Below are 22,070 nucleotides of genomic sequence, written 5' to 3' on the forward strand. Positions count from 1 at the left end.
AGCATACTGCAGCCGTCTAACTGTCAGTTGTTCCATTTCTTCAATGGCCCAGCCATTCCATTGTCATGCCAGAGATGGGACCCAGTTTGGATGCTCGCTGCCAAGGGAGTACTACAAACGAACAAGGATCAAAGATTCAAAGCCAAGATGTTCTGCCTGTCATGTCTGCCATGTTCTACAGTGACCTCTCTTACAACCTGATCACGTCTCTAGATGCGAGTGCATTCCTTGGTGCCGGAGAGTTGACTAACTTGTGAGTACCCGTGTGTACATTGTACTACCTCTTGAGCTGCTCACTGTGCTACACCCATGCCCTGTTATATTTGTACCTCACTTTGCTGTTCAAGAATAGTCTCAAGCCTTCAAATGCTGCTACTTGCCTCAAAACCGTATTTCCCGGATTATAGGCCCCAATTAATTATTATAAGTCGCACCCACCTTTTCAGGATTGAGCCATATTGTTCCAACATAGTCGAGTAGGTAGGATGTCACATTCGATTGTAAGTCACACCTCCTTCTTTGCCCTTGAAGTTCAGTGTAAAAAGGTGTGACTTACATTCGGGGAAATACGGTAGTTGATAACGCTGAGCATCGTTTGGAATGCTGTAGTGTGTGTTGTTGGCGTTAATCCTATGCTTTCTTGCAATGTTTGCAGATATTTGAATCACAATCAGTTACACTCTATACACGCTCAGGCCTTTACAGGACTACCACGTCTGAAAACGCTGTAAGTCGTGAATGCAGAGAGTTGGAGGGGCCAGGGAGAAAAACTTGTTGTTATTATGCTATCTATTTGTTCAATTTTGTATTTTATGAAGCCGAGAGAGTATGGTGTAGTCAGCACAATGTACGCCCTGCGGGTCAACAGTGTGACACAGCAGTCACTAACCATAACATGCCGTACTCCATGCATCCAACGACTTGCCAGTTTATCGCTGGTTACCGCTGTGTCATGAATTCATGCATTCGTTCATTCCTGTTTGGTTAATCTTCCGAAGGGTAATAGATGTCTACATATGCATATTGTTATGCACCCTTTCACAGCCATTTACATGGAAATCGTCTGGTCACTCTACCGCAAGGCCTATTCCCGGGTGTAATTGATCTCAGTGAACTGTAAGTGTGGGCCATGGGCCAGCTCAATGAGTACTGAATATGGACTGGGCATGTCGTTATGGTGCCACTCTCTCTCTCTCTCTCTCTCTCTCTCTCTCTCTCTCTCTCTCTCTCTCTCTCTCTCTCTCTCTCTCTCTCTCCTCTCTCTCTCTCTCTCTCTCTCTCTCTCTCTCTCTCTCTCTCTCTCTCTCTCTCTCTCTCTCTCTCTCTCTCTCTCTCCCTCACTCTCTCTCTCTCTCTCTCTCTCTCTCTCTCTCTCTCTCTCTCTCTCTCTCTTCTCTCTCTCCCACTCTCTCTCTCTCTCTCTCTCTCTCTCTCTCTCTCTCTCTCTCTCTCTCTCTCTCTCTCTCTCTCTCTCTCTCTCCCTCTCTCTCTCTCTCTCTCTCTCTCTCTCTCTCTCTCTCTCTCTCTCTCTCTCTCTCTCTCTCTCCCCCTCTCTCTCTCTCTCTCTCTCTCTCTCTCTCTCTCTCTCTCTCTCTCTCTCTCTCTCTCTCTCTCTCTCCCTCCCTTTCTCTCTCTCTCTCTCTCTCTCTCTCTCTCTCTCTCTCTCTCTCTCTCTCTCTCTCTCTCTCCTCGCTCTCTTTTCACAGATGGGAATGTGTCACATATTGATTCTCTATTGTACCGGGTTCTTTGGTAGAGGAGGGGGGGGGGGGGGGGGGGTAGCTTGGCAACATCCCGAGCTCCATTGGCATACTGATTATGGTTTCATTCTATTTTTAGACAGGAATTGATGCCACTGCCATTTTCGGATGCCATGGTGCTTAATTGTGTATGATGTGCTGTGTTGACCATGCAGGAGACTTGATGGAAATCGGCTGTCAACGTTACCAGAGGAATACAACAACATCTCTGCATCTGCTCTGTATGTATAATGTCATGTATTCTGTATGACCCCAGTGTTCACACTTTATGATGTTGTGTGCACAGTGGAACTTGTCAAAGGTCTAAACAGATGTGATTGAGGTATTTCACTTGCTGTTTAAAACCTGTTGGTAACAATGGTTTTGTGTGTGTCTTTGAAACTCTATGGCAAAGAGTGAACGGCTATGCTGTGTTTATGATTGTGTGTGTGTGTATGTGTGTGTGTGTATGTGTGTGTGTGTGTGTGTGTGTGTGTGTGTGTGTGTGTGTATGTGTGGGTGTGTTTTGTATCATGGCTTGTTTCCAGACATTTGTACAACAACCCGTGGGAGTGTACATGCAGCATATTCTGGCTTCATAACCGCCTGAACAGTGCCGTACTGCCGTTCGAAGATATGATTCGTTGTGCACTGCCAACCAACTACACCAATATTCAAGTTGGCCAGGCAGCCGAAGCATTCGTCTTTTGCGGTGAGATCATAATGATGTTGAGACCGCACGTGGCACATTTTTGTGCACACTGTGCTACTCAATCTCCTACAAACCATAACTGTATCAAATTTAATCCGTGATCCCTCTGCAACACTCTTTCTGTACTCTCTTTTGGTATGGCAATGAGAACCACGGAGTAGCCAACATATAAGACCAAACATGGGAATCACTCTGGAGCATAGTGCATTTGTGGCAATGTGTGGTGATACTACAGTCATGTAGCTTCTCAAACTGTCTCCTCTGTTTCCTCTGTCTCCTCTGTTTCCTCTATGTAGTCCCACCAAGCATTGTGGCCATCACGCCAAGCCAACAGGTGCTGCAAGGTGCCCAGTTTCACGTCAACTGTCAAGTGTTTGGCTATCCAGCACCCGAAGTGCGTTGGTACAAGGATGCCAGCCGTTTGTTGCTGACGGTCTTCAATGCGTCAGATTTGTCCACTCATCAACGACTCACACAGGGTGTGAACGGCTCCCTTCTCTTCAGCAATGTTCTGGGAAGTGACGAGAGCTTGTACACATGTATTGCAACCAGCCCTGTCAGGACCACTTCAGCAAATGTCTATCTGACAGTCATTGGTAAGGCATGTTGCAGCACCTGATTGCTAGGCCAATGTTTCATCCTTTTTCGGTTGTTACAGTGGGGTAGGAACGGCCCCTAACCAGGAACAAATTTCCTCGCTATGGCGTGGCCACTGTGGGCCAAGAGCGCAGTGTGAGGTGATGGGATATATGAATGACTACAAGCAAGTGTGTGCCGTGATCATTTTATGCATGGCCGGACCAACCATCATCTGCTTTGGCTGGGCCTGCGCTACCGTTTGTTCTCAGGTAGTATTGATCTAGGTTTTCCATTGCAGGAATGCATCATTCTCTATAGTTCTCTTGATCTTTGTAATGCACTACATCTGCTAGCTACTGTGAGCAGCTGCACTGAGCTACAAAGCTCATTGACTTTGCTGCTTTTGTTTCCAGATGATTGCCGCAATGGTAGCTGTTTTCTGGCCGATGTGACACTGAGATATTTCAAGTGAGTGACAGAGGATTGTGTGATTTAACCATGCTTGCCGTGAGCGACTCGGTGTATTCAGCCACTTCCTTCATGTGTGTATTTGGAACTATTCCTATGGGCCTGAGTTGGTATACCTTTTTGGGTGCTAAACCCTTTCTATGGACTGTACCAGTACTGTGGGCTGATAGTAGCCTTACAACAGGGTGACTCTCTCTCTCTCTCTCTCTCTCACTCTCTCTCTCTCTCTCACTCACTCACTCTCTCTCTCTCTCACTCTCTCTCACTCACTCACTCACTCACTCTCTCTCTCTCTCTCTCTCTCTTTCACTCACTCACTCGCTCACTCACTCTATCTCTCTTTCTTCCTCTAGAACTCGTAGATCGATCCTGTTGGACACCTATATCTTTGGTGCTAAGTATCACCCTAACAGGTCACTTTGTATGTTTCCCTGTGTTTCCCCATCTTCAGCTCACCACATCCTGATTTCAGCAAACAACCCTTTTCAAGCCTTCTAGAAGTTGTCAGCAATCAACTGCTGCCAAGCAGTGGTTCACCAACACTGAACAATTCACGAGTCCCTAGCGTTGTTGGTCCCGCACGGGATATAACTAGCGAGGAGACCTTTTTGCAGTGGTTCAAGACAGAGCGAGGTAATTGATAGCTATTTTGGTGATGAGTCAGTTCAATAGTTCATGAGATGAGGCCTGTGCCTACCTAGTGCTTCTAAACAGAGTATGATCCCAATGGCTGCTCACTCTTGGAAGTTTTTGGCTCTGCACTGGAAACATGTGAGCAGTAATGGAACAGGGTACTTCTTCTTGGCACATTCCAGTACACTCAGACGTCTCTTATCCGGGCACCTTGGGACCGGGCACTGCCCGTATATCAGATTTGCCCGTATCTCAGGATAACTCATCTGCCATGTATCAGATCATCTTTTGAAGAAGTTTATTTGGCACGCATTACACATGTTCAGGGTACAGAGAGAATCCATTGATAAAAAGGTGTGGATTTCACAGGTTGGCAGTGACTAATAAGCACTTGCGCATACGAAAAAAGTTCAACCCCCCCCCCCCCCAAAAATTCAAAGCTTTTGCCATAGGAACTGAAGCTGAAGGTGCCCGGTAGAGAGACGTGCCTGTATCTGAGGCGTCCGGATTAGAGGCGTTTGAGTGTATTCCCGTTGCCCACAATCTGTCATCTTTCGTTGTCCCTTGTGCTATCTGAAGGTGTGAATGAAGAAGGTTCCGTTCAGCTGCGTTTCAATCAGAAATTGGCCGGAAGTGAATCGACTTACACATTCACGGACGAATCGTTCTACCCAGCAGACCGGTACAATGGCACAGGATCTCTCTGCTCAGGGTTCTTTCGCACTAGTCAGTAAGTTACTGATGTCAGTTACAGGCTAGCAGTGATGTGTAGCTGAGTAATGTGTAGCTGAGTCTGCAAAACAATAGTTGTAAAGTGTTGGTCACACGTACACCGCTTGCATTGCGCGAAATCGCGCATCTATGAGCGACATCCACATAAACTGCTGGGACCATGGTTGTGTACTCGAATCTCATTCTGAGCACCCTTTTTTCTTCCTTTTTTCAGCCGTTTTTTTGCAAAAAGTCCTCGAGCTCGATTATTTTTGATCGATCGTTCTTCAAGGAAAGACGAGTGGACAATCGATCAACAGGGCCGAGGACGAATGCGTCTGGTTGGAGTTCTTGCGTGGCACAGGATGACCAGACACACATATAGATACATTGCGACGATCTAATCTGCACAGTGTTTCCTAATACCGCACGCACGACGGTAAGTACAATTCATGTGATTTCAAATTGTTTGTGATCTACAACGTCGCGAGCAGGACGGAAATACAGCAACAGCACGACAACCGTTATACCAGGCAGTAACCAACAGTCACCTCCGTCACATTCTCTAGATCAGAAGGCAAGTGAGGCAGTGAACATGAAGAAATAAAGTATGAAAGAATGAAAAGTGAATAATTCAAAAATCTCAGAAACGTTGAACGTAAAAAACACTGAGAACAAGAAAAGTGACTTACTTCGATGGCAAAAGACAAAGCGAATGTTCCTCGTATGGACCTGGCTCTTGCGGAATCAGCCACACTGTGGAACCATGTGTTTGATTCCACAAGGGATGGCTACCTGCTCCTCACCAACCAGCCTCCACGACGGTGGTAAAGTCGCCAAAAATACGAAAGTTGAACATTTTGTGCATGCATGCAATAGAAAATTTGTGCTGAGTATGTCGAGTGGCCATTCGCACAGGACAAAGCCGTTGCGCAAGCTGTGACCCTGAAATTTCGTCCATTGGTAGCGAGGGTAACCCTGAGCTGGAAAGTGTAAGGGATGGCATGCTACACTCCCCCGCATACGCTTGACAGCACGATTTGAGGCGTGGAGTAGTAATATACCAGTATCTTACTACCCCCTGATACCTGATGCATGGCCGTCGTCATCTTCATCCCGCAGATCGAAAATGTACAGGTGTCGCGTGATTTCGCGCAATGGAAGAGGTGTGACCGAGATGGTGTAGCTATACTATCATAACATTGTGGCATTGAGCAACAGTGATGGGATTCATGAAGTGCCACCTCATTTGCTGCTTAGCAGCTCCAAGGCTGGTACATCCTAGCAACAAGCCACTGGGTCCATGGTTGGCTTTGCATTGAAAGTAGTGCTACTATAATCATGTGCACGAAGTCGAATTTCGCTAGCCATCACTGTAGCTCCTACCTCACTCTACCACCCACTTCTTATGTTAGGCTTGGTGAATGCTGGTATCTACCACTGTCCGATATGGCAGAACACATCCCTGGCCTGTGACTTCATAGGCTAAAAGGTGATGCGCCACCGGACACTCCACTCAGTGAAGTGCATCTATGGTGACTTAGAGCGTGTGGTAGATGGAAAGGGCCAGCACAGGCATGATGGATGTCACGGCACTTACTATGAGGTATTCACACGTATGAACACGATGTGCCAATGCGCCCGTTCTCTCTTGCCTTCGACAGGTTCACTGGCGTATTGAGGACGGTGTTTCCGCTAAGCCAACTGCGTCGCATGACAATCCGTACCAGTCACACTGCGTGGATGTACCTTGATCAACAGCTGGTTGTTGATCTAGGTGGTGTTCATGCTACTGTGGAAAGCACTGTGGATTTCAGCAATGCCATTTCACACGGTGAGTTTAGATCCTATCAGTGTGTTGTCTGTACTAATCCTTCTTCTCTCCTGCAGGACTACTGTACATGCAATCTAAAATCTAAATGGAATAATTGAAAAGCTGCCTATACTTATCCCGATCAGCAGCAATGAGAGATAGAGATAGATAGATAGATAGATAGACAGATAGATAGATAGATAGAGAGAGAGAGAGAGAGAGAGAGAGAGAGAGAGAGAGAGAGAGAGTTGTATGATTGATGGGTCCAGTCTTTGATATTGGTGAACCAATTATGACTAGGCCGGCAACGGGGTCTTGATCCAGGCACCATTCCATCCAAGAAATAGTGCGAGTAGCTGTCAGGATGCCTTGCTACATGACCATACCACTGCTTAACAGTTGAATCAAGGCATGTGGATGGGTTAATAGCATTTTTTTTAATAGCATTTTTGCCTTCCTGGAGATCTGACTCATTTGTGCGATGATGGTAGGCAGGCCCTCTGGAAATCGGGCGAAGTTGGTCCGGTTTGGGGGGGGGTCCGGGGGATCTCCTGCCGGCATTTTTGGAAAAATCCGGTCAGAAATAGCAGAATGTGGCCCTTTCACAAGTTTTCAGAGCCCACTACAGGGAATAATTATGCATGGGTATCAATGTACAATGTATGGCCTATAGCCTACTATGGGTGCATGTACACCTGTACAATGTATGGCCTACTATAGTATATGGGAGCATATGTTGATAGTTTGACAGCATGAAACAAGCTGGAGGACACCGTGTTCGGAAATGTGCAAATGTATGCATGATCGATAATACAATCAGTCATGTACCCAACATTTTTTCTCCCCGGTTTTAGACGAATCCCAGGGGGTGGCCTGAGCCAGAGTTTGTCCGGTGACAACTGGACCAAGCGGACCGGTTCCGGCGGCCCTGGTAGTATTTGATGCCAAGCAACTTATGCAGATACCTAAGCTCAAAAGCTCTAATTCGATGTAAGATATATTGAAGTCTCCTTGTCGTGCGAAAGACTTTCCAGGCGGGAGAGGCCGTTCAAAATTTCGACGTTCTTTTCCATGCACGGCAGCGAGCAGAGAACTGGATTTCATTGTTCTGTGTCAGGAGGAATCCTTGACTGCTTTGTTCGCGGATCTGCGGACGTGACTCAACACGTCTCTCTTGGTAGAGTGTATCATATCCAGTACAGTGCCTACCCGGGTGTCCTGGTGCAGGATCTTGCAGACGAGCGCCGAGGTAGTCTCTGGCGATGCCTGGAATTGTACGCGCAAAGTGTTGGGATTGATTTAGCCAAGGCCTTCTTCATGACATGGGAGGGCAGGGATCCCTGACGTAGTGCACGGTACTACAGCTCTGTCGCTCATGGTGGCATTCACATTCAACATCAACACAGAATCATTACAGGGAACAAGCTCATCGGGGTTTGATGTTGTCCCGACATGCTTGACGGACTTGACCGCTTTCTTCTTTAGGCAGTCTCGTTCGATGTGTCCCAGTTTGCCACAAGCTCGGCACTTCGCAGATTTGAGGTGGCACTCGCCCGGTCGATGTCCCATCTTGTCACAGCGGAAACAGGGCTTGTCAGATTTGAACGTGACATTATCGGCGAGTCCCGGCTCTCCGCATACTGCATGGACCTGTGTTGAAAACTTCTCAGACTCGTGGAAAGCTGTCTCATGAGCCATGGTCATGTCGACAACCTGCTGAAGTGTTGTCGTCTCCTCAGCTTTTGCCAGGATTTCCTTCGTTGTGCTGGTAGAACCGATCGCAGTTATGAACTAGTCACGTCAGACCCTGTCGAGATAAGCCTCAAACTTGCAGTCCATGGCTGCGCGTTTCAATCGAGCCGTGAACATCGCAGACTAGCCCTCCTTCTGCAGGGTTTTCTGAAATTGATAGGTGGCAGGCACTACACTGATCTTGGGCTTGAAGTGATGACAGAGGAGCTTCAACAGCTCTTCGAACTTCTTCTCCCCTGGCTCATCTGGGAAGCGCACATTTTTAAACGTGGAATAAACCTGCCCAGATAGTTGACTAATCAGCACAACGCACTTTGCCTTGTCTGCCGCTGCATGTACTGTCTCAGTTGCATCAGCTGCAACGACTTGGCTAATGCCATTAGCCAGAAAATGAAAATGGACTCTCTCTACATACTCGTCAAAATCCCCAGTTTCGAAACTTTCTAATCTGGAGTTGCCAATTGTTATGTCTGGCCCTAAGGGCCCACACACCGCATTACACAGTTCGTATGGTTATTCTAATAATGAAAGAACTGAAGGACAAGGAAAGAGAGCTCACATTCTCGGACGTCTAGTCCAGCACGCCAAGCATGCAAAACCGTCGACGAGCCAGCCAGCCAGCCAGGCATGCATGCGCCTTATCACATCTACGTATAAAGCAGCTTCTCAGGGTTTGAGGGTGGGTGTGGGTGTGTGTGTGTGTGTGTGTGTGTGTGTGTGTGTGTGTGTGTGTGTGTGTGTGTGTGTCCCATGTGGTGCAGTGGTATGTGCAGTCGATTTCCAATCGAGAGTTTGCGGGTTCAATTCCCGGTGATTATGGTCGCACACATCTTTCTTCTCTTTCTCATTCTCCTAGCTCTTCTTTCATTCTCCTGGGTGGTTACCAACAGCCAGTGTATGCCGGAGTATGTGGTGTGGCGTGTGTGTGTAAAAAAAAAGAAAAAATGAAAAAGAAACAATAGGGATTTACTGGCCAGAAAAACCCACTTCAATCAGTTGTGTGGTGGATACCAGGCTAAAATTAGTGGCGGTCAATTCATCAGCCTTGCAAGCTGTTGAATGGTGTAATCCCAGCACAAGTTGCTATGTCTAACATGTCTGTTCGCTATCATCGCTTCGGCGATGGGCAGCATATATGTCACACATACAACATAACCAGACCTCGCGATCCGCATACCGGTGCATGATTTTGTGTACAAACTGGTTGAAAATGTGTACAAACTGGTTGAAATGTGTACACAAAGCTTCGTTGTATCCGGTTGCATGTGGCTTGCAGAAGTTAGAATCAGGGAGTTGTACAAGCAAATGAGGTTCTTGATCTGCTGGATGCATGTGGATAGCACTCAGTTCCCATGCACTTGTCATTTTTCTCGCTTGTTTTACATTATTGTGCACGCTAGTTGTAGTGCATAGGACCCATATACATGTATGTACAATGCCACTCCTTTTGATATGCCACATGCATATACAGTATGTGTGTTCAGTTATCTGGTTCCCTCGCCTATCCGGATAATTTTGTGGAAAACAGATGTGTGCCGTTAAGCGAGGTCTGACTGTACTTGCAAAGTGCATGCATACTGGAGATGCAACTCCGGGTGAAAGTGGCGTTGAACCAGGCAAGACGGCAGCTGATTTCGATTCCTGCTCATGGAATTATCTCGACGTATATTTCTGCAGGAATTGTGAGGATTCAAAACACTGGAGATGCAGCATCAGTTGAGGTCGCATTTACCCTGAAGGTAAGGGCCTAACCAGACCATTAATGATGCATGTATATCTTGATTATGGTAGCATGGAAGAAATAGCCTTATTGGAGTCGGTGATGTGTTTAGTGCTACTAGTACTTATTGCTGTTTTGGACTGTTTTTATGCGTTGTTTCACAGCACAACACATCACTCCGGTTTGAGTTGTTCTTTGCAAATCGCATCGATTGCAATTCCTCCCTATCCATTTCCGTGACGTACCAAGCAGCGGATGGATCGTCGGCAACCACACCTGTGTTTGTATCCACAACCCAGACCGGGCGTTTCCTTGAGCGCTCTCCTGTCAACACCACTCTGCTCGATGTCCGTGTACCGTCGCTTGACTACGTGCTGCACTCGGCCAAAGACATTGCATTCTCGTTAGCCACTGTCGACTCTTCGGTTTCGAAAATACATCAGTTTGCTGTGAACGCCACCTCTGGTACAGTGACGCTAGTCAGTTCACTGGACTATGAGGTAGCTGAGAGCTACATACTCAAGGTGCTACTGACAGGAACATCCAGTACTGGGGATACAGTCACGGTGACCGTAGCAGCTGTGGTAAGTGGATAGTCCAATGGCCTGGTGCTGAAGAGTTCGGGTTAGACATTCATCTAGAGAAGTGGCATTGGGGTAATGGTCAATGTGACCTTTCTCAATGCAAATAGTTCATATTGTAGTCTTGTGCAGTGCCGGATGGTGTTAGATCTAGAAGGTAACCAACCATATACAGCCATCTTTGTTTTCCGTTGCAATTCATTTGTACATGTGCTGCGCGGCACTATGCTTGGTGTGGTAGATTTCTGTTCGAAATGAACTTGACGCCGCGCTGTACTTTGACAGCCCATCCTACTCTGTGAGTGGGATCGATGGAGGCCGTCATCGGCGTGATGGAACTGAACTCCTTCAACTCATACTAATAGGTACGGATCTGTTTTGGGGAATTTAGTAGTAGGAGTTCTTATCTGAGTATGCAATGAGTGTGCTTGTTTCTTACTCTGCTACTATGATAGGTGCGAACTCAGTTTTGCGGTGGAGTCGTGTTAGGGCCTGATTTGCTGATATGTCCACATTTCAATAATGTCAGAATTGTTGCATGGCTTGTGTGCATTCGTTCAGTACCAGTGATCCTTGTTACTGATTTAGAGAACCTTCAGTTGATCTGTTTTTTCCTTCTGCTGACTTTATGTGTCGTGTGTGTGTGTGTGTGGTGCATGTAGACAATGATGAAGGCCGTAGCAGTGTAGTGGTCATGTACGAAGTCAAGCCACCAACTGCATCGGACTACCGGTAAGGGAGATATGCTGTGTACATCAGTGCAGGCTTGCGCGCTTAGACTGGTCTTTCTTATTCACCTGAGTAGATACACCATGGCTAGGGCTGTTCGAATGTTCTGAGTCCAGCACATGGCGGTGGTATAGAACACCCCATCTTGTCAAGTTGTGTATATTTCAGGTTTGGACTTGCTCAGCCTTCATCAGAGTGCAGGGACCCGCAGGTTGCTGTGCATGTGGCTTGGCAAGTGGCGTTTCTTACTTGGCCTTGTAACTGTGTTGTGATGGGTGTTTGCTGTAGCCACCAGGGGAAGGTGACAACAGTCACTGTTCTAGTGCAGGCTATTGATAATGGCAAGCCAGCAAGGAGGGCAGAAGCGAATGTCACCGTACAAGGAATCGGTGTGTGCGAGGACGGCATATTCTCCATTCAACGCTCCCCGAGCAGTCAGCATGTCATCACTTTGAGCGTCCTGTTTAGTCACTACTTCATCACAGAGGGTAGGTGGCTCTTCTTGAAGCTTATACGATTGTGTGGACACTTGTCACAGAGCACAGTACAAAACACTGTACGTTACATGAACATCAATATAGCTGCCTTGTGCTCTCCTTGTGCATCTGCAAGAGATATGATCCCATGCGTGGTGTGCATAATTCACTCCAGCACAACCAAAGCTCTACATACCAACACACAATGATATTATGGTATCTGGTCTATGTTTCCTGTTACAGTTGGCAGCTGTGAAACATGTACGGCTGGTTTCTTCTGCCCCGGAGATGGTCTACGTTATCTGTGCGGATGCCAGAGCACCAGCATCAGTGTTGGACCTGTGCTGCGATTCCGTAGTGCTGCTGAAACGTCCGGCTGTGTGCCAATGACCACTCATAGCTTTGGCAAGTCATCAGCGTGTTCAGCCTGTCCCAGTGGTTGGGTAAGTGATGAGCTACTCTAGAGTACGACTCAGGAAGTTACCATGTGCTTTGCTGTTACTCATGGAGACGACTGACTAAGCTACAGTCAAACCTCGTTAGGACGAACTTCAAGGGACTGAACAAATTCGTTTGTCTTATCGGGAGCTCTTCTTATCCAGATCTGACAAAAAAATCGATATGCATATCATATGGATTGTATTTACGTGAAGGTGCATGCTGTGGTACATGGGAAGCATTTTATTCTTAGCACCAGCCAGAAACAGGTAAGTACAATGACAATGTGCAATGAATCACAACTGTGCCGAAAGTTCGTTCAACGGGCTGATTTTGTTCAAAACACGCAATTTGCACTGTACGTACAATATGGCCTCGACTATTGAAAAAGAAGAAGAAAAAAGGCAGCCAGCGCACGCGCACGCTCGTGGACCGAAAGTTGGTACTACATGTACATGGCCGCACTGACTTTGTTCAAATCACACTTGAAATTAGTTTGTCTTCGCGAACGTTCGCTGTACAGAAATTCGTCGTAAATGAATAATTTTGACTTGAATTGATGCCTGGCCAACCATAGGATTGGCCCTGGTTCGTACTAATGGAAAGTTCGCCTTATCAGTGTTCGTCCTAATGAGATTTGACTGTACTCTCTTACTCGAAGAACAAGGACGGCCTAAAATCAAGAAAATCACCACCTGAAGTCTTTTTTTCTGAAGGGTGTTTGTCCGAGGAAGCAGCACCGCTCCGTTTGTCCTATATTCCCAATCAAATTTGCGAACCTCTACCGAAATGGGAGGAGAACGCCCTACTAAATGGGGAGTTTTACTGAAATTTGTACTGAAACTGTGTCTTTTCTTCTGAAAAAAGCCTTGTGGACGAAGATGACACTTTACGCTATATCTCTGCGTTCTCGGACCCAGACCATTTGATTCAGTGCTCAGGTTCTGAACTTTTGATGTTATCCCAAAGATCTCGTTTAGAGGCAAAGAAGAGAATTTTTTAGTGGAACTCTTGATTCCTCTTGATGATGCCTAGTGTTGGAAAACTGGCTGTTCAAGGAGATGTAGGAGTATACTAGTTTGCCTCTGGCTTTAGAGTGGTGCAAACGTGAATTCTGTCTGTCTGTTTATGCTGGAATGTTTTATACTGCTAAGATCTGCAAAGGTGGGATTGCATCACCATGCGGACTACAGAGCGTTGGCCTGCAAGCACAGGTGACCTATGCAGATGCCTGCACCACCACGGTAAGCGCCGAGTGCAGCTGTCCAGTGGATCAGTGCAGTGTTACATGGCATGCGTGTGGTATTCACATCGCAGTTATCAAGTAGCTTGATCTGGCTCTTCTTCATGTGCCAACGGCAGACCAGTCAGTTTGATTCTGCATCATTCCAATGTTTCCATGATTTTTTCTTGTTCTGTCCATCCATGCTGGGATCGCTGCCGCCATGTTGACTATGGCAACGACCACCACCATTGACCGTGTCACCAATGCTACCCGATGTAGCATTGCCAGCCAACCTGTCTACAGTGCCCTGAGGGGCACGCCTGTTTCAACGGCATTCGGCGTGCGTGCGGGCCCGGCACGTTCTCCAACAAATACGGTATGTCCAAGGTATAACTGAACGTACAATGGAGCTGTAACACAGTGCTTTGCGTTCAGTCTTGGTTACACAGCTGAGCAAACTCTTCCCCGAGACACATATCATGTAATAAAGCTTGAGAAAGGAACCCACTTTAGGCTCTTCACAATCCATATCCTGAAAGCTCTTTCACGTCATTTAGAGCTTTGCGGATGTTGATTGTGAGGAGCCTGAAGCTTATTCATTGTTTTTTTTTTTTTTTTTTTGACAGTGAGGAAAATGTTATCAACTCCAAAGCACGAAAAAGGCCAAAAACTAAACCAAGAACATATGCAATAACATGTTATTTATAAAGACAGGACAAGTGAATAATTAGTCAGTCCATTGTTCATGATGATCTCCGACGGTTACGTCGGCAAGCGAGCCTCCGCCACTGCCAAAGCAGCGTGGGCTCCGCAGGAGGGTGCAAATTTCAAACCAAAATTTAAACGCCTACAACCGCGAATGCACATGATACAGGATTTCAGAAGGCTGAAGGAAATCCTGCATCTAACAAATGCCATAACATGAGAGTAATGCTCACCCCTCTTCTCCGCCAACAGATGAGCAATTCGTTTGTACAGTGCTGTTGATGCTGGACCCATTCCGCCACTGGCTGACATGACCGCCGGAACAAAGGAGGCTTGCTCAACCTGCCTCACCCGCTCCTCATAGTGCCTTCTCTTTTCTTTTTCATGTCGCTGATACACAATAGTATGTGGTGCAGATCGATTTGAGCGTGAGTGAGGATTAAAAACCCGTATATCAATAAGTGTACGCTCAAAACGACTGCCCCACAAACCATTGGCAGCGACATCCAACCGGGCACGGTCTTCCACATTTGCGGTCCGGTAGCGAAGACGCTCCCCCGTCAGCGGTTGCAGCAAGGGCTCGATGGACACACTGGTGCACACCTCGTCCAGCAGCCGGGCCGTGACGTCCCGAATACCATTGTGTCTAATGGAGGGAAACCCTCCATAGGGGCACGACAGGGAATGCGCGACAGTTGCCTCTTGGCCGCAAGAGCAGTGTGACGGTACCCTGGCCGGTGTCCATCCGTAACGGAGGCAGAGTCCGTCCCAAAACTCTCCCTTTGTTAAATTAAAATGATATTTCTTAAGTGGACGGCACGTCAGCCAGCTCGACGACCCTTTCTCCTTCGCGACGTCTATGACATGTCGTAGCGACTCCGACGCACTGCCCGATATCGCGTCGAATTCCAGTTTCTGATGACGTCGAGAAGATGCCTTGGCGTCTCTCTTGGCCGATCTGATTAACACTACCGAGTCACCGATGGAGCCATCCCCTGACAAGATTCTCCGAGACAAAGGGTTGGTCATCCGAACCGACGAGTCGTATTGTTGGCATAGGGACACAGGGTTAATCAAACCGAGCCCACCCAGACGACACGGCAAAGCCATAAGCCGTCGGAGGGTGTCGCCTGGGGGTGCACGGCAAGTTAAGGCGGGAATCAGTTCAGACTTCACAATGTCCTCCAGCGGTTGGAACATGGGTTCGGGTACCTTCATGGTACGACAGAGGAACGCCCATCTACCCCTGAGGCCCGTCACATACGCAGAATACGCAGCCTGCGGCTGGGTTTGTGCAAATACTGCTAGCTTCTTCAGTTCCCCCATCCATTCGTCCACCTTTGTTTTGATATAGCTTTGAAGAAAGCTGTCCCTTCCGATTGCTGCGCCAAGATATCGTGATCCCTCGTCCGTTATCATTACACCAGTGTCTCGAAACAATTCAGTCGCCTCCTGGTAACACCTTTCCTTGACGACAAGGACCGATTTCTTTGGGTTTACGTAATATCCATATGCCGGTCCTCTCTTGTCCATTATGTCCCACCATAGACGGAGTCTGCGAAGACGAGCAGCAGCGGATGAATCGTCCGCGAACCATGACTGCACCGCACCCGCCTCATCCGCCAAACGTATCAAGGGCATTATTCCCAACGCGTACATGTACATTGCAAGGGGATCACCCTGTGTTGTCCCTTCTTGCGACAGGATACTTTCACCGTCCACGTAGAGATGAGCTGGATCACGGTAGGTATTAATAAGAACGGTAGCAAGTGATGGACACAAGTGCCGAACATTTCTTAAGCAAGTCTGTCGATTTAGTCTGTTGAACGCATTACTTGCATCCGCCATCAGAATTCCTTCGGTGTCATCCAGCTCAAAGGCCTGCTGCATCGCATGTATTCCCGCCTCTATACCGCAATCCTGGCCAGCGCATAGCTGTATACACCCAACCGCCTCCTGAACGGCTTGGCCTACGACGGAGAGGATGGCCTTGCTTATAATGCGTCGAGCGACCTCACCTATTCCAATCGGCCGGACACCGGGTTGCTTGTCCAACGCTATCAATCTGCACGCAGTGAAAGCCGACAAAGATGCTGGGTGCACGTACGTGGAGGCTAAACGCCTTGCACACGATGCTAGTGCATCGCAAAGGCCCTGGGAGGCGTCAGAGAAACTAGCGCAAAAATGCCTCCAGTTCTCGGCGTCAACACCACTCGGCCCCGCAGCACCCTGCGTACCGAGCGCTGCACTCTTAATCGACTGACGTCCAAGGCTGCTGAAATAGATCGGATGAGGTGGAGCAGGTGGATCACCACCAATAACTTTATTGTTGATTGTGAGGAGCCTGAAGCTTATTCATTTCTTGAGTTCTATTACATGTTTGTCCCAGAGGAAACTGTTTACAGATCATACGGTGAATGACACACTCAACTCCCGAATCCATATCACTGACTGGTGCATTGCTGCGTTTGTCATTCTTTGGCCATCAGTAGTACTGGTGGCTATGGGTATCCCGATGACACAGTATCAATGCTCTTTGTATACTATTTAGAGCTGTCTTGAACTTTATTCAGTTGTACCGTCTCTATTGATTTGTGCTCATCTTTCCCCAGTTTCTTGTGATGCCTGTCCGGTGAATAGCTATTCACGAAATTCGTCCAATGCGGTATGCCACTGCTGTGATGCTGGCTTTGAGAGCACCTCGGGGAAGAACGGCTGTCGACAGTGCGATCCATCTGAGTACAGCAATGGAACTTTAGCCGGTGGTAGCTGCGATGTCTGCCATACATGCCTAGCTGATGACCTGTGTAAGCTTTGGCCTGCATTGTGTTTATGCTGATTCTTGTAAAGGTACATGTAGCCAAGGCAATACATGTATGTGCGCACTTGAACCTACGACCAGTGTATGATGGGGTTACATGTGCTCTGACACAGCTTTGGGATAAGGCGTGTGTGGGTAGTGAGTGACAGTAAGTTTTTGCTTCTGCTGCCTACAATGCTGACCAATGAATTGTGGAATTGCCCTTCGCCTGAAGACCAAACTACGCTTTTCGTGCAATGCCAATTTTACTTCAGACCCATGCAAGACTGCAAGGTGGTTGATCCTACGTCGTCATGTGTCTGGATTCAGTTGGAGTGCCTTAGCGTTATGCTTTCTAACCTCATGCCTGTGTACTGTGTACTGTGTGTGTGTACTGTGTACTGTGCTATTGCAGGCCCGTGCAAGACCCTGAACCCATGCAGTGCTGGCGTGGTGTGTGTAAACACGCCTAGGGTGGCCCCGTTTTACAAATGCCTTCAGTGTCCCGAGGGCTTGACTGGAGATGGCATCAACTGTGCTGACATTGATGAGGTGAGTTCTTTACAGACAGCCATGCCCTTGGATAACCATAATACCGCGACCCGTAGTATTGTCTCGCTGTCTCACGCCCACATTGCACTTGACGAAATGCTCACGCACATTGTTATGTCTTATGTCTTAGTGCGAGCTTGTAACTTGTTGCAGATTACTTGTAGCAGTGTGAATTCTGTCCCCGTACTGTCTTATATCAACCATCTCTGTATCTTCTCCTGTATCCCTGATGATGACCTCCTGGGTGAAAGTTTGGAACAATATTATTAATGTACCTGGTGCAGCCAAGGACTGTTCGTGTGTTGTGAATTGGAGGTGAAGTAGGCTACAATGGAGCTTCAAAGTTCTTGAAAGAAAACTCCCAAATAACTATGGCATGAGCGTAAGAGTTTTGATTGAACCGTTCCGTCACACCGAGTTCATATCTGGTCTTCTTCTTTTTCTTCTTGTGTGTGTTGTCAGTGCACAGCTGCGTCGCCCTGCTCTAGTCTTAGCCAGTGTGTCAACACAAACACTGGTTACTACTGTACAGCATGTCCAGAGGGCTACAGGGGTATCACATCTCATGGTGTAGGCATCACCTATGCTATGAACAATAAACAGGTATGGCATACTAGTTTCAACTTTGGGAACTTTGGAGTAGTTTCCGTTCAGGATGAACACCAATATGGACTGCATTCCTACGCTCTTGTCTCATTTATTTTGCAGTTTAATTGTTCAATGCGTAGTGTAATGAACACCGTGCTATGGTCGGTTACAGCATTGATGCTAACCTTGACTGCTGGTATCTGTATCATATCATTTGTTGATGTTTCGTGCTAAACGTCTTGCTAACTGCCCAGTGAGGGCATCATGATCACGTTCCAACGTTATTCGAGTACCTGTTAGCCATGCACAGTCTGGACATGGAACACACTGTAGGTGTTATATCTGGGTTATGTGTCTCTGTTGAACTGTCCCTGTTGAACTGTCTCCAGATCTGTTCTGATTTCAACGAATGTCTGGTGAACAATGGTGGATGTGATCCCCTCTCGTACTGCAACAATACACAGGTACATTGAGGTAGCTATGCGTAGCAACGTGTCAGTGTCTGCTAACCGATACTTGAATGGCTAATCAGTATAGGAGCTGTGAATGCTCTATCTCTCTACAGGTAACTGATTTGACCTTGTTAGGTAAATGTACAGGAGAAATCAGAGAACCTACAGAATGGTATGGAGGAGCGAGCCTACACGATGAAGTTATATTTCTCGCCGGCCGAGCGGAGCGAGATAAGCGAGAAACGATTTCTCGCGCTAAAATATTTTCCTCTTGCGAATATGGCGTCTGGTATTTTTCTCTTTTGTTGTTGTTCTTCTTCTTTTTGCCTGGCTTCTTCAGTCAGTTTTTGAGTCTCAACAGTGTCCCCACCCTCCCACCCTTCATGTCTGTGCATCTTCTTCCCTTTCTTTCTTGGCTGTGGATATGTTGTGCCTGTCTTCATGCTGCCATGTTGCTACTTGGGCTTATACACCCGTTTTCTCCCCTCATCCATGCGTCCGTTGGCGTGAGGGGTTTTTCTCCGACTGGCTCGGTTTTGTATGGCTCGGTCGAGATAAATTAATCTGACCGTCCCACATCTGGCTGCGGCCTACTACCCCTCCCTTTGTGTGCTCCTGCGTCCATTGTCTGTGTCTATGTCGGTATCTCGGTGTATGTGGAGCGAGAATGTATGATGAAGATTCATGGTGGTAGTGTGTGGGTGGGGCAAGGAGGAGGCTATGGAGGAAGAAAATGATGGGAGAATAACGGGGCAATACACAACCAGTATGTTCCTATTTCCTCTCTCACAAACATTTGCTTTTCGTTGCACACTGCGTCTTGTCGTTTACAGGGTGGGTTTCTGTGTGGTCCTTGCATTCCTGGTTTCCTTGGCAACGGATACAGCGGCTGCACCTCAGGTGACTACTGCTCTCTGGGTGTACATGATTGCCATAGCAACGCCACCTGCACCATGACCGGCGTAGCACAATATACGTGTGAGGTAAGCTGAGGGGACTAGCTTGCCCTGTGTGTAAGTTGATGCTGTACATGCCGTCGGTGCCAGCACTATGGGTCGGCAGCATGCATTCTCTATTGTGCAAGTAGAGTACATTAGAGAGGTTTTGCATTCCGAATTTCGGAATGATTTTCGACTGTGCTTTTCCGAAAAAAGTGCGTTCCGAAAAACGGTATTTTCAGTGTTTTGCATTCCGAAAATCTGATTCGACTTCGTTTCCAAGGGTTGCCATGCAAAACAAAATGGAGAGCGTCGAAGGGGTTGAGCAGGATCAAATCCATGTGCGCAGGTCAAACTGAATTTGGGTGCGGTTCGAAGACGAGGACGGACTGATGGTGGACCAAGTGATCCAACAGCTGAAGACGAGGTTGGCGAACTACTGTCTTGTACTGTTAGTAGGCTCCAGGGCAAAGGAAGATAGAGTGTGATGAAGTGTGAGAAGATTAGTCAACATGGCGAGATCAGCGAGAGCAGCAAAACCAGCAAAAATCAAAACTACATACGTGGAAATTTTTCAAATAATCGAAAGCAGCAGAAAGCAAAAATACAAACATGAAAAATACACTTTTTTGTATTCAAATTAGGGGTGAAACGGTTCCAGGTTTTTCATGTTCGGGTACCCGAATGCCAGCATTGTTTCCCACGGTTCGGGTATCGGTTCCATGCACTCTTTTCTCCAGACCGACAAAATGGGTTCGCGACAATTATTTTTTAGAAAAAACATTTTTACGAGCAAGAATGAGACATCGGAGAGTCCAAGTGCGAAGAAGATAATGACCAGATAACTCTTTGGAAGAGTGGGGATCGCAAGGTAAGACGTTTAAAATCTTGAGTAGACTTGGCGTGTACATGTATTTGTAGAAGAACGAGATTTTTCGAGTTTCGGTTCGAAATTTGACGGAACGGGTACCCGATTCTTTTCAGCTGGCGGTTCCAAAACCGGTTCCTTACCCGAACCGTTTCACCCCTAATTCAAATATGCACTCCCAAACATGAAAGAGCCGAAAATCCATGCACTTTCGCCACCACATTTCCGAAAGTTCGACTACTTTTTCGACTGCTGCCGCCACATTCCGAAAATAATTCCGAAATTCGGAATGCAAAACCTCTCTATTGTCTATTGTCTAGGTGTGGTGTAATTCTCTATGCTGAACTCTGCATCCATGCTCTATTATGAACTCTGCATCCATGCTCCATTGTGAACGCTGCATCCATGCTCCATTGTGGAAGTGTAATGTGATGTAAGATTTCCTTTTTGTCTCCTTTCCCATCCTGTCCTTGTGTTGTAACTCGCTTTCTCTGCCTGCTCCCAGTCCCGTGCCATCTCCACACTTGTACAAATGGACGACGATAACTACATTTAGAGGACTGTTTATTGACACGACGAAGAAACACAACTAGACATGACGAACTCAAGACGAAGACATGATGCAAGACGAAGACATGATGCAAGACGAAGACATGATGAACTCAAGACGAAGACATCATTTCCACCACAGCAACACGCGCATGCACCAACATGACGTACACACGACGTACACAAAAATAACGTACTACAACATAACTCCCTCCCAAGAGTAGAATCGTCCTCGATTCTAATAATAAAACAGAGTAAAAAGAGGAAAAGATCACACAAATCACTCAATCATACCACACCAGTCACACCCATAAATAAAACACCTCTGCCTGCACTGCAGATTATTAAAAACTCTGTCCGCCCACCCAGAACACCAGCCACGATCGCTGTCACATGTGTGGGAACTGATAACCTCAAAACTCTAACTTATGCTTCACTCAACACACCACCTCACGATCACGCAAAAATTCTAAAAATGTGAGAGCACAAATCATAGGAATAACAAAAAGAACAAAATCCACTGGCTCTGTGGGGGCCTCTAGTTATCCTCATAGAAGAGCAAATCAAAAAACAAACAGAACACACGCGCTTAATAAAGAACAAAATGTTGGGAGAACAGAAAATACACAACTCACATTCTCATCACGTTCACAACAACACACGTACCCTCTCACCAACGAAACTCCTCACGCCGTGTTGCCATGTCGTCCGCCATCTCAAAGCGCTGCTCAGCGTCCACATCCTCGCCCTGCAGCCTTCACCTTCCATCCTTCTTTTTTTCTGTTTCAGTTTTTTCTTCTGGGCACAGTTTTACGTCGTGTCCGGGACCACCAGTGACGACGACTGCCAAGAGACGGGAGAGACGAATGATGAAGGACGAGGACGACGGACGAACTTCTTCAAGACGGACAAAACTGTGACGATAGGACGACTGGAGATGACATCGGAAACTGGGAGCGAAGGCCACGCAGGACGAATCCAGAAGTTGAGATTTACAAATTTCCATTACCGCTGCCACCAATGTTGTAACTCGCTTTCTCTG

General features: G+C 47.1%; 1 protein-coding gene across 1 annotated transcript in view; it reads left to right on the top strand.

The window, feature by feature from the left end:
- Nucleotides 1-22,070, top strand: part of LOC135808174 (uncharacterized) — a 77,240-nt gene that overhangs the window by 24,739 nt on the left and 30,431 nt on the right. Inside the window, exons 25-47 of the mRNA XM_065321330.1 lie at nt 182-253; nt 656-727; nt 1,045-1,116; nt 1,916-1,981; nt 2,288-2,451; nt 2,748-3,047; nt 3,444-3,498; nt 3,950-4,131; nt 4,711-4,861; nt 6,507-6,676; nt 10,085-10,146; nt 10,292-10,711; nt 10,950-11,073; nt 11,371-11,440; nt 11,726-11,925; nt 12,157-12,356; nt 13,506-13,595; nt 13,856-13,952; nt 16,894-17,088; nt 17,497-17,633; nt 18,096-18,236; nt 18,611-18,685; nt 19,507-19,656. Coding sequence (XP_065177402.1) covers nt 182-253; nt 656-727; nt 1,045-1,116; nt 1,916-1,981; nt 2,288-2,451; nt 2,748-3,047; nt 3,444-3,498; nt 3,950-4,131; nt 4,711-4,861; nt 6,507-6,676; nt 10,085-10,146; nt 10,292-10,711; nt 10,950-11,073; nt 11,371-11,440; nt 11,726-11,925; nt 12,157-12,356; nt 13,506-13,595; nt 13,856-13,952; nt 16,894-17,088; nt 17,497-17,633; nt 18,096-18,236; nt 18,611-18,685; nt 19,507-19,656 — 3,265 coding nt within the window. The remainder of the gene's footprint in view (nt 1-181; nt 254-655; nt 728-1,044; nt 1,117-1,915; nt 1,982-2,287; nt 2,452-2,747; nt 3,048-3,443; nt 3,499-3,949; nt 4,132-4,710; nt 4,862-6,506; nt 6,677-10,084; nt 10,147-10,291; nt 10,712-10,949; nt 11,074-11,370; nt 11,441-11,725; nt 11,926-12,156; nt 12,357-13,505; nt 13,596-13,855; nt 13,953-16,893; nt 17,089-17,496; nt 17,634-18,095; nt 18,237-18,610; nt 18,686-19,506; nt 19,657-22,070) is intronic.

This window comes from Sycon ciliatum, chromosome 1, assembly GCF_964019385.1.
Source record: "Sycon ciliatum chromosome 1, ocSycCili1.1, whole genome shotgun sequence".
NCBI classification, from domain to species: Eukaryota; Metazoa; Porifera; class Calcarea; order Leucosolenida; family Sycettidae; genus Sycon; species Sycon ciliatum.